The sequence below is a fragment of the Tamandua tetradactyla genome, chromosome 1 (assembly GCF_023851605.1).
Source record: "Tamandua tetradactyla isolate mTamTet1 chromosome 1, mTamTet1.pri, whole genome shotgun sequence".
In the NCBI taxonomy this organism is placed as follows: Eukaryota; Metazoa; Chordata; class Mammalia; order Pilosa; family Myrmecophagidae; genus Tamandua; species Tamandua tetradactyla.
In genome coordinates this window covers 204563385-204576650 of record NC_135327.1, presented here as the reverse complement: position 1 = coordinate 204576650, position 13266 = coordinate 204563385, and the positions used below count along the sequence as shown (strand labels likewise).

Here is a 13266-nt window from a genome sequence, read left to right as displayed (position 1 = left end):
GATGCGGTTCGGCTGGAGAGCGGTGTCAGCCGAAACCACGGGGCTCGAAGGTCTGGAGGGCGCGCGAGCACAATAAACCGAGAGCAAAGAATATTTGCAGCAGTTTATTGCAGGGGTAGCTCGCGGAACCTAGCTGGCTGGCAAGGCTTACAGGCTAGGCTCCCGAGAGGGGGAAACACAGAGAATATATAGGGTTGGTGAAGGGGAGGTAACATAGGGGGGGAAACTTTGACGGATGGCTAGTATGGAGTATGTGGATTGGTTAAGGGGGTGTGTACATGGTCCAATGAAAAGGAGGTGAAGAGGTGGGGTGATATATGCTCAGGAGTTGCTAGGCAGAGGGTCAGATTAGCAGGGCTTGCAAGATCGAGAGATGTTTGGACATGTCAGGGCATGTCAAGGCAAATAAGAGGAGGCAGTTTTTTAATATATGCAGCATTTCTACCCCGTACTGAGTCTGTCTTCAGTGTTTTCCTGTTTCAGCAAATTAGCAGCAACATCCAGCCATCCTTTTCCACTTTCCAGAATCCGAGGAGGAACCCTTGACATCTCCCATACATACTCCCTAACCCAATCCATCACCCAAGCCTGAAGAACTTATCCCCTAAATAAGTCCTGAATCTGTCCTCTGCTCTCCATTTCAATCACCAATACAGTCATGCCACACCAGCTTGTCTCTCATCTAGACGGTGGCTGTGGCCTTCTAACTTGCATCCCCTCCAGCCTCCTCCAGTCCTCTCATTACACCGGGGAGTAATCTTTAAAATATGCATTTGACCAGAACAGTTTCCTTGTGTAAAAAAAATCACTGGTTTACCATTGTTTTTAGAATAAATGAACCAATGCTTAACAGTGACTATGAAAAGCTTTGTGATTGGTTCCCAGCCTCTGCCTCCAACCTCTCCTCCTACTCCTTGCCTCTCATTTTCCGCATTCTTTGGCCTTTTTTCAGGTTCCGAAAGGGGCCAACCTCTTTTCTACCTCAGGACCCTCGCAGACACTTGTTTCCAGTCCCTGTATCCCTCCTTTCCCCTTCTCTACTTTACACTACTAATATCTGTTCATCCTTGTCAGGTTAATGACAGCTCCTGAGGGAACCTTTCCCTGATACTCCCCTGCCAGACTGGGCCCGGTTCCCTAGTATAAACTGTCATTGCACTCTGTACATATCTCCTATAGAGCTTTTCCTTTGTAGCACTTGTTACAGTTCGTAAATATACAATTATTTGTTATTATTTGGTTAATATCTACTTCCTCTACTAGACTGGAAGCTTCACAAGGACTGTGAACATTTCTGTTTCTCTCATCATTGATTGTACCTTGAGCTTCTAGCTTGGAACTGGTACTCAGAAGGTGCTCAATAAGTGAATGAGTGACTTTAATATTCTTTAAACACATTTTAGTTCCAATTGTCACTTTCTGCTAAATTGTAGATTGCTTAGATGCTGAATTATATAAATTGGCATAAAATTATATGTTACTTTGCATTGGTAGTTATTTATGAAGTCATGAGCATAGCCCAGTGGTTCTCAAGGTGATGCGGTGCCTGGACCAATAGCATTAGCTATTGGAAACTCATTAGAAATGCGGATTCTCAGATTTTACCCCAGGCCTACTGAATCTGAAACTCAGTGGGTGGGGCCCAGGGATCTGTGTTTTAACAAGCCTTCTTGGTGACTTCCATGCCCTCACAGGTTTGAGAACCACCCATCTTGATTAGTAATTTTCTTTAGGGCAAGGACTATGTTCTCATCTGGGGTAGTTTTAAGCTATATGTACCCCAGAAAAAACATGTTAAATCCATTCCTGTAGGTACAAACTCATTCTAAGTAGGCTCTTCTGATGAGGTTCCTTCAGTTAAGGTGTGTGTGGCCCAGCCCAAACAGGATGGGTCTTAATCCTATTACTGGAGTCCTTTATAAATGAATGAATTCAAACATTAGAGAGAAAAAGCCCTGAAGCATGAACCTAAAATCAATAAAACCCAGAAAAGAATGGAGAGGACATCAGAGGCCACCATGTGCATTACCATGTGACAGAAAAACCAAGACATAGATTATTGGCAGCCTCAGAACTCAAGTCTTCTGGAAGAAAGCATCACCCTGAAGATATCTGAATTTGGACTTTTTCCAAGCCTCAGGCTGTGAGCAAATAAATTTCCACTGTTTAAGTTAACCCATTTCATGGTATTTGCTTGAGCAGCCTAGGAAACCAAAACATCATCTTTCTATTTACTGTAACAAAAATCCCCAAAGTGGGCTGATCATCAGCTCTACTTGGGAAATGATTTTTTTTGTTTTTTTTTAAATGTGTCCTGGGCTATATCTCTGATAATGCTGGCTTCATAGGACTTGGAAGGGACTGGAATCACTTCTGCAAGTGACTCTGAGGCATGGCGAAATATGCAAACCACTGGCTTTGGCACCTAGAAATTCTGAGCTCTTAGGCAAGGTTCAGATGTTCAGATCATACCTAGTTGATTATCAGTCAATCTATTCCCTAAATAGCAGTCTTTACCATATGTATAGGGTTCTTTCACTTTTACAAATGAAAGGTGGTCCATGGTTTAACTTTCTTAGATTCCTATGTTATTATGGTCATGGACAAAGAGATTGAATATGGCTTGTGTCCATGATTGGTTGCAACATCAACTTGTGACACTCACTTTCTTCTGTGTTTATTCAGTACCAATAGCTTTGCTTTACAGATAGGCTGAATCCCAGTGAAAATCCACATCAACCAATATCCATCCACCTCTCTCTTGCTTTCATTCTGTAGCATCCATGTTCTCTCTTCCTCTGTCTCTAAAGGGATTCATAAACTCCAAATAAGAAACCTCTGTTTTTAGTAAATACAATCAAGTTTAGCTCTGAAACTTGATTGATCATTTAAAACACCTGGAGTACTCTGTGAACAAATATACCTATGGAATGGAAATTGCCAGTCCCAGGGGCCAGGGACCTATATTTTAAATGATTCCTCAGGTGAAGCAATTGGTGGGGACCATCCATATTCTCTAATCACCACGTCTACTGTCTACCTGCCTGGGTGTTAACGCATTTTGCCTTCTCTCTTGTTATCATGGACAAGCTCTTCATGCTTCTATTTAGGGCCTATCTTTCAACTTGTAAACCAGGTCCCATCCCTTTTGCCTACTCAAGGATTTCATGGCAGCCTTTCTCCCCTCCTGCTCCTGTATCAACATTGTTGTATCATTACTGTCAGTAACTAAACACAGTGTTAAATCTCCCAGCTTTAACAAAAGTACCCTCTGTAGATATATCCCCTTTCTCTGCTTCCCCTGTAGCAAAACTCTTTGAAAGAATCATCTAAATCCCTTTCTCCCCTTTTCCACTGAACATGCTACAATCAAGCTTTTGTCCGTAGTAGTTTACTGAAATAGTTTATGTTAGACTCATCAGTGACCTACACAGTGCTAAATCCAATGGTCAACTCAAGTCCTTTTTCCTCCTGACCAATTTATTCGATGTCTTTCTCCTTGAAACTCACTCTTGGTTTACCTCTTATCTCACTGGCTGCTCTTTCTTTCTCCTGCCTTCAAACACCATATATAGATTTGACACCCAAACTTCCATCTCTAGCCTAAGCTACATTCCTGAACTCTAAATTCATACAGCCAATTGCCTACTCGGCATTCTGAATTCTGCCACTCTCCCTATACCGTCTCCATAATGGCCAAACAGACTTCCTGGGTGTTCCTTGAAGCCACAGCACCCTCCTGCTTTAGGGCCTTCATACTTTCAATGTCTCAATGTCTGGAATGCTTTCCCCCCAGATATCCTGTAACTCATTTCCTTCAGGTCTCTGTTCAAATGTTATCTTTTTGAAGAGGTGTTATCTAACTACCTTTAAAAAAATTACTCCATCCCTTCTTCTCCCACCCCATATTCCCTTTCTCCCTTATTCTCCTGAACTGTTTGCCGTAGAACTTACCACCAATTGACACTATTTTTACTTGTGTTTTTCTTTATTGCCTGTCTTCCCTAAACACCATGATGTTAGAAACTTGGCCTTTTTTTGTTTATTGCTGTGTTTCCTAAAGCAATACCTGGTCCCTAGTAGGCATTCTTAAATATTTGCTGCATCGGTGGGTGTTCTGTTTGGCTGAAACACTTTGCTGTACAATATAATTGTATTTAGCAATATAACTTGAAAATTTCTTTGAAGTGGTACTAATAGGATTTCACAAACAACCGGTGATTTGAAAAACTGATTACTGGAATTAAGGACCTGTAATTGGAACTTCAAATTATATACGATGACTCCTCATTGCCTAATAAAACATGGCCTTGCTGTTGGTGACTGTTAGTCCATGGTGCCACCACAGAATGTTTATCCCTCTCTGGATGAGACACTGTGGTGGGCTTGTCCATCTTGTTTGCTGTTTACTTGTAAATATGTGATATTTAAATATCCTCTCACCATGGTAGAATTTATTTCAGAAATAAATCAATTTTAAAATAAGTGTGTTTCCTTTGCACAACTGACACTCTATCCTGCAATTTGATTTTTAGCATTTGCTTCTCTTACTGTCTCCTGTCTTTTCTTTCTCTGTTTTCTTCTTTCCTTCCCCTCCCAACCTCTTTATTATGTTTTTTTATTGAAGGCTGAAATGAGCCAGTTGCTGCATCATGGGCCCATTACACTTCCTAACAATTCCATTTGCACCTTATTGTTTGTCTTATTGCTGGAAAATTCAGGTGATTCATCATGCCTGAAGAAGCACCTGATCCCAATTCCCCAGATATCATGATCACTATGTGACAGGAATACCGTGAGCAGAGGTGGCTTTCAGAAACTAAGAGGCCAAGGTGATAACTCTTTGGGGACTTTTAGCTTCTCAAGTATTGATGAGTTCCATTTTGTAACACTGTCCCCCCCCCCCCCCCCCTTTTGCTATTCTTCAACAGCCCTCTGAGCCCAGAAGAGGGAACGAAGTTGATAGAGGACATAGCACATCTACTGAAGGTGCCGACAAGCACCTTTGCAGATATCACGTAAGTACCCGACGTCGGGGTCTTTAGATTTGATTCTTTCCTCACCTCACGTTCAGTTTCATAAATTGGTTTGTGAAGGGAAGAACTGTGTGTCTGTGGTTTTTGTTAATTATATCAGAGAAAAACAGTTTAGAAAAGAAATGAAAGGAAAATTCCAGTGGGCTTTGGGAAGTTATTTAAACACAGCTGAAACCTGAGTTTAATTATAAAAATTATAATCTTCCTGAAAGAATGGCATTTGACTAAGGCAGTGATTCTCAGCCCTGGCTGCACATTAGAATCACCTGGGAGGCTTTAAAAAATACTGCCGCCTGGACCCCACCCCTTTGCAAATGAATCAGAATCTCCGGGGATAGGAACTGCCAATGAAAAGTCAGCCAGCATTTATTGAACATCTTCAGTATACGCAGCCTTATAACTGGCTCTAGTGAATACTCCGAGACTCAGATGACACGGGTGACACTGCAGCTGAGTGGAAATAACACGGGCTTTGGAATCTCAATGTGCTTCCATTATTTTTGCACTATGTGCTTCCTTTATTCATCTGAAACTTGGGTATGACATCTATTGTGAGGATTTTAGGACAACTAAATGATATAATGTGTATGGGAGGACTGGCACATGGTAGCACAATGTATGGCAGCTACTTGAGAAAGAGAACATACATAAATGAACCCAATCAAAGAAACAGGTTGACGTAATCCATGAACAGAGACTGCTGAATGCAGATGTGAGCAGAGTTAGGTCTGTTCAAATTTGGAAAGTCTGAATTTGGAGATAGTTTTGAAAGACAGGTAAGGATAGATTAGTATATATGGAGTGAAATATTAAGAACTGGAAATTAGCTGAGCTATTTACAGGATCGTTGTAGGTGTTTTAGTAGTCCATTCATCTGTTCAGTCAACAAGTATTTATTTTATTCATTTTCTTTATTCATTCACACAACTGGGTTTTCTTGAGCTTCTACTATGACCGGGCAGAGCCCTGGGAGCTGGGCATACAGTCATGAGCAAGATACCTTCCCGGTCCTCAAATACCTTACCATTTATTTTAGACAGTTACCATAGAGGATGATAGGAAACATTTAAAAAGAAGCTCTCACCCAGTTTGAGCAGAGAAGGGGGGGCTTCCAGGGAGAAATGTGTCACGTGCAACCTTCAGGACAAGTCGATATGCCCTAGAGAGATGTGACAAACATTGAAACTCTTTACTGCTGTACCCCAAATACCTAGCACTGTGTGGGAAGCACTCAGTAGGTAAATACGAGCATGCAAAGACCTGTAGGTGACTGAGGGAGCACAACCCATTCAGGAACCTGCAGGGTCTTCTCTACAGTTGGAGGGCAGAAGTGGGCTGGGCTGGTGTGGCAGTGTTAAGTCAAAGAGGGTGAGCTGAGGGCCATCTTCAGGAGTCTGGACGTCATCTGCAGAGCAATGGAGAGCCATGGGAGTGTTCTAAGCAGCAGAATGATGGGGTCAGATTTGTATTTAAAAGAGCAGCCTGGCTGCCATGTGGAAGCAGACAAGACTAGAGGCAAGGATACAAGTTAGGAGGATTTTGTAGCATTTTAGATGAGAGAGAATGGAAACCAATCTAAGGTGGTTCGAGAGACACCTAAGGTGTTTAAGAGATACCTAGAAGGTAGAATACCAAAAATTGGGAAGTAGATAGATTATGGGAGGGTAAGGACAAGGGCAAAACATATCAGATATTCAGAACATTCAGTTGCCAATAGAGCATGATGGCCTACCAGTTAGAACGTGCAGGCCACACAGAAGTAGCCCACAGCAAGCCTTGCTGGAGACACTTGATTTATCAGGTGTTTGCCATTCAAGTGCTGAATTGTGGGGAGGCTTCTGCAGTCTGTAAAGAAGACAGAGAGGGATGGGCAGTTGGAGTTGAGGTCGTGGAGGGATGTGCAAGGGCAGCAGCTGCTGACCAACAGGTAGGAAAATGCTTTGATACTTTAATAGCTGCTACAACTGCATGATGCTTTACTCAGTGAGGGGAAGTGAAGGATGAGTTCTTGTTCTGGTTTAGGGCTGGGTGTTTGTGGGGAGGCATTCATAAAGCCAGATACTTAAGGACGAGGAGAGGGTTTGGGGGAAACATGATGGGATTGAACAGTTTGGATAAAACTATTTGTTTGGGAAGTACCTATAGGAATTCGAAGGCATGATGCCTGTTTGGCTCAGGAGAGAGATTCTGGCTAGATGTAGATTTGATAATTGACAGGAAGCACCCTGTTGGTGATTGGAACTACCAGAGAGAGATAAATGAAGAGAAGGGAACATGCTCTGCCGAGCTGTAGAAACCAGAGCTGTCAGGACCACTTTGGTTGTCCCATGGCCAGGGTTCCCACTGTCAATTTGCTGGGTCCTTAGAGGAGCAATATTTACTCTTCCAGGGTGTCTTGCATGACTGAGTTCACCAAAGGTGAAAATAAATCATGCTTCCGAGACCTAAAAATGTTAAGATACTTCCAGGGCCTAAACAGGTTTGTCCCCATTCTAATGGGGATAGAAGACACACAATCAGAGAGCCTGGGTTTATGTGGCCCTTGAGGAAATAAGTGACTTTTCCCCTGGGGTCCTCAGTTTTGTCACCTATGAAGCAAATGTTAAACATCCATAAAATGAAGGTAAAATCTTAAAGCTTTCTCCAGCTTTAAAATTCTGTAACCCTCTTACTTGAGGCACAGTGACAAAACCATTCACAAAGTACTTTGTTGAGCATTTCGACAGAGAACATAGAACTCAGGATAACAGGTTGGGAGCTGTCCTACTATCCAGGCCTCCCCAGGCAAACATGAATATTTAAGCAGGTGAACCTTCTCTTCTACTTTGGCCCTTTAGAAAAAGCTTTCATTTTAGTGTTTGGGGTATCCATATGGGCAAGTATTTGGGGCAAGGGTGAGAATTGCTTCTGCAAGACAGTCCACTGGAGGTGTGTCTCCTTGGGGCAAGTAATGGGTGGTATTTGGCAAGTTTCTTAATATTCACTCTACTCCTCCCAAAGTTGTTTCTTCCAAGTGTTTCCCTTCCTTTCCAGGCCCCAACAACTTTCTCCAAGATCACTCTCAACCCCCAGCCTCTCCTTTCTCTATCCTCAGTCCAGCCAATGCTTGTATCCTTTCTTGCATACATCATTCTAGCAAGAACTCCTGACCTCAGAGTTTCACCATCTGATGATCCATGACTATTTTTCTCTCAACAAAACCCTGCTTATGAACATCAGAAACTTTGGCTTCTGATGTGAGGTTCAAGGGCCATTTTGGGAAGTCACTGAACACTGATGTCACATTTCCTTTCATTTACTTGAATTCTCTTTGACGTACTGTGGATGCCTTGAGTGCCTACAGGAAAAGTCATGGTGGGGAAATGACAGAAAAAAAAAGCACAAAAATGAATGTTTCAAGATATTTTTCTTCATGTGCTATTGCCTTAAATTCAAATGTAAAAAAAAAAAAAAAAAGCAAGAAAATATCTTCCAGTGCCTTGACCAAAATGAAGCTATGTGGGTAAAACAGTTGGATTTTATCACAAAGGGTCTGGACTGGCCCTACACTCAGTTCATGCTGACCAATGGGATGGGGATGCCCAGCACTGTGCATAGTGCAGAAGAAGATATAAAAGATGTGGAAGGCAAATGCCCATCCCTGAACAGTATGTGATAGGTCCTTGAGACAAACAAATAGGAAATTGCTGTGGAACCACAGTTTTGGGCTTACACAGTTGCAAGTAAACTTGCGTATCAATCTGGAAGGGGAGAGTGACACACTAGAACCTTAGAGCTGGGCCTACCTCCAGGTGTCTCTACTCCCAGTTTATACTCTTATTAGTTTTTTTAATGCGATTTTATTGAGATATATTCACATACCATATAATTATCTCACATACCATATGATTACCCAAAGTATACAACCGATGGTTCACACTATCATTATATAATTGTGCATTCATCACCACAGTCAATTTCTGAACATTTTTATTACTCCAAAAGAAATAAAAATAAGAATAAAAACAAAAATATAAAAGAACACCCAAAATATCTCATACCCTGTATCCCCCTATTATTTATTGTCTTTATTTTCTTACTCATCTTTCTATACACTGGATAAAGGTTTCACAATCACATGGTCACACTGTAAAAGCTATGTAATCATCTTAAGGAATCAAGGCTACTGGATTATTGTACAACAGTTTCAGGTATTTCCTTCTAGCTATTCCATACCTTAAAAACTAAGAAGGGATATCTATACAATGCATAAGAATAACCTCTAGAATGACCTCTTACCTCTATTTGAAATCTCTCAGCCACTGAAACTTTATTTTATTTCTTTTCTCCCTTTTGGACAAGAAGGTTTTCTCAATTTCATGATACCAGGTCAAGGCTCATCCCCAGGAGTCATGTCCCATGTTGCCAGGGAAATTTACACCCTTGGGACCCATGTCTCACTTAGGGAAAAGGGCAGTGAGCTCACCTGCTGAGTTGGCATAGGGAAAGAGACTCCATCTAAGCAACAAAAGGGGTTCTCTGAGGGTGCCTCTTAGGCCTAACGATAAGTAGGCTTAGCTTCCCTTTTGCAGTAACGTTTTGTGAGGGCAGGCCGCAGGATTGAGCGCTTGGCCTGTGATATTGGTAGTCCCCAGTGCTTGTGCAAATATCAGGAATTCCCAGGTGGGGAAGTTTAATATTTCCACTTTTTTCCCCAGTTTCTCAAGGGGACTTTGCAAATGCTTTTTTATTTTCTACCCAGTTTACTCTGGGATTTTCAGAGCATCATACTAACGTGTACAAACCAACATGATCTCACTCCCTATTCAAGGTTCCATGTAATTATGGTGTTCAAATAAACTGACCATACAAATCAAATTAGATAGTGTGCTATAGATATATAAATTTTACACCAAATGAGCATCTCTCCCTTTGGTCTCACACAGAAGTTAAAATTGTAAAATATGAACAATAACATCCTTTATCCTTTTTTCTGATTTACCTTAGTCCTATCCAGATCAGCTTCATTTAAATCTCTACTTGAAGTCAAATCCCTTTTTCAAATTTTTAAACAGTTCCTGTATGGGGTACTGCTGACTTTCATAGCTTCAGCACTCTAATTCTGAGTCTTAGGTGTCACATAAATACCCAAAGTCTCTGGGAATGACCAGATTATAAACAAACAGCTCAGTATCTCAAGATTTAGGAATAACAGTTACAACTCTTGAATATATGTGACTGCCATAAGAGCTTACAATCTAGGACCCTTTAAAATAGGCCCCAATCTGATAACCCATGCTCTCAACTTCAGTTCACCAAGTTTTTATATCATAGTCCTTATGAGAGAGGCATTATAATATTTGTCTGTTTCTGCCATTTAACTCAACATACAGTCCCCAAGGTTCATTCATCTACTTGCATGCCTCACAAGTTCATTCCTTCTTGCAACTGGCCAGTAGTCCATTGTATGTATATACTATAATTCCCCCATCCATTCTTCAGTTGTTGTACCCTTAGACCACCTCCGTCCATTGTGGATCGTGCCACCATAGATACCAGTGTGCAAATGTCCATTTGTGTCCCCACATTCAGTTCCTCCAGGTAAATACTGAGCCATGGGATTTCAGGATCATATGGCAACCCTACCCCTAGCCTCCAGTGGAACCACCACATTGCCCTCCAAGGGGCTGCACCTCTCAGCTTCCCTACCAACAGTGAATAAGTACATCTCTTTCTCTGCATTTTCTCTAGCAGTTATTTCTCTCTGTTCATTTTAAAAGTTTTATTCACACATCATACAGTCCAATCTAGACATGTCTTCATCCCCATAATTTATCTGAAGACATTTCCTTTTCTTCCACAAAGAATCCATACCCCTTTCCCAATGCCCTCGCCTGTTGACATTTAGTTTTGGCTTAATGCCTTTGTTATTCAGTGGAAGCATATTACAATGTTACTGTAGACTATAGACCCTCGCTTGCATTGATGGTGCTTTTTCCCCCATATACCATCTATGTTCAACAGCCTGCATTCTCACTGGGGTTTTGATTTGCGTTTTCCTAATAGCAGTGAAGTTGAGCACCTTTTCATATATTTTTTTGAGCCATTGTATGTCTTTTTTGGCAAATTGTCTGTACGTGTCTTTTGTCTATTTTTCAATTGGGTTGTTTGTCATTTTGTTGTTGTTTTAGTATCTCTTGATATATTCTTGATATTAAACCCTTACCTGATATGTGTTTTCCTAATATTGTCTCCCATTAGGTAAGCTCCCTTTCTACTTTCCTGACAAACTCTTTTGATACACAAAAGGTTTATGTCTTTGATCCATTTTGAGTTGATTTTTGTATAAGGTGTGAGATAGGGGTTCTCTTTCATTCTTTTAAATATGGATATCCATTTCTCCAAGCACCATTTATTGAAGAGGCTGCTCTGTCCCAATTGACTTGACTTGACAGCATTATCAAAAATCAATTTTGGGTGGTGTGACAGTGGATCAGTGGCAGAATCCTCACCTGCCATACCGGACACCTGGGTTCAATTCCTGGTGCCTGCCCATGCAAAAAAAAAAAAAAAGAAAATTAATTTTCTATAGATGAGATGGTCTGTTTTTGAACACTCAGTTCAGTTCCCTTGGACAGTATATCTATCTTTATGTCAGTACCATGCTGCTTTGACAACTACAGCTTTCTAAGATGCTTTAAAGTCTGGTAGAATAAGACCTCCCACTTCATTCTTCTTTCTTAAGATATTTTCAGCAAATTGAGGCACCCTGACCTTCAAAATAAATTTGGCTATTGCTTTTTGTATTTCTTCAGAGTAAGTTGTTGGAATTTTATTGGTATTGCATTAAATCTATAAATCAATTTGGGTAGAATTGATATCTTAACTATATTTCGTCATCCAATCTATGAACATGGTATGTTCTTCCATTTATTTAGGTCTTCCTTTTTTCTTTTTAGCAATTTCTTGTAGTTTTCTGTGAGTAGATCTTTTGTGGCCTTGGTTAAATTTATTCCTAAATATTTTATTCTTTTGGTTGCTATTGTAAATGGATTTTTTTTTTCTTGATTTTTCTCCTCAGGTTACTCACTACTAGTGTATAGAAACCTACTGATTTTTACATATTGATCTTGTACCTTGCCATTTTCATGAACTAATTTATTAGCCTTAGTAGCCTTGCTGTAGGTTTATTGAGATTTTCTGTATATGATATCTTGTCATCTGCAAACAGTGAGCATTTTACTTTTTCCTTTCTAATTTGGATGCCTTTTATTTCTTTTCCTTGCCTAATTGCTCTGGCTAGACCTTCCAGCACAATGTTGAATAACAGTGGTGACAGTGGGCATCCTTATCTTGTTCCTGATCTTTGTGGGAAAGCTTTTAGTCTTTCTTCATTAAGTATGATGTGAGCGATAGGTTTTTCATGTATTATTACCTTTAGCATGTTGAGGAAGTTCCCATCTATTCCTATCCTCTAAATTGTTTTCATCAAGAAATGATGTTGAATTTTGTTGAATGCCTTTTCTACATCAGTCAAGATGATCTTGTGTTTTTTCTGATTTAATTTATTGATGTAGTGTTTCACATTAATTGATTTTCTTTTGTTGTACCAACCTTATATACCTGGAATAAATCCCATTTGATCATGGTGTATAATTCTTTTAATGTGCTTCTGGATTCTATTTGTGAATATTTTGTTGAGGATTTTTGTAGCTGTATACTTTAAAGAGATTGTTCTGTAATTTCTTTTCTAGTAGTATCTTTTTCTGGCTTTGGTATTAGGGTGATGTTGGCTTCCTAGAATGAGTTAGGTAGCTTTGCCTCCTCTTCAATTTTTTTAAAGAGTTAGAGCAAGATAGGTACTAATTCCTTCTTGAATGCTTATTAGAATTCACCTGTGAAGCCTTCTGGTCTTGGACTTCTCTTCTTTGGGAGCTTTTTGATGACTGATTCAATCTCTTTACTTATGATTGGTTTGTTGAGGTTGTCTGTTTTTTCTCAAGTCAGTGTTGGTTGTTTGTGCTTTTCTAAGTAGTTGTCTATTCTTCTATGTTGTCTAGTTAATTAGTATATAGTTGTTCACAGCATCTTCTCATTATTTTCTTTTTTTTTATCACCTATTATTTTATTCATCAAAATAATTCACATATGAATTTAACAAAAAAAAAGTCAAGATTCCTGAAAGGAAATAAATGTCCTCATCCAAGTCCACCACTCTTAAAACTATCAAATGCAAAATGCTTCTTATTTC

General features: G+C 40.2%; 1 protein-coding gene across 2 annotated transcripts in view; it reads left to right on the top strand.

Annotated features, from left to right (window-relative positions):
- Positions 1-13266, top strand: part of PTPRN2 (protein tyrosine phosphatase receptor type N2) — a 1272212-nt gene that overhangs the window by 579512 nt on the left and 679434 nt on the right. For both annotated transcript variants that reach the window (XM_077151559.1, XM_077151568.1), the window contains one exon: positions 4932-5018. In XM_077151559.1, the coding sequence (XP_077007674.1) occupies positions 4932-5018 (87 nt within the window). The remainder of the gene's footprint in view (positions 1-4931; positions 5019-13266) is intronic.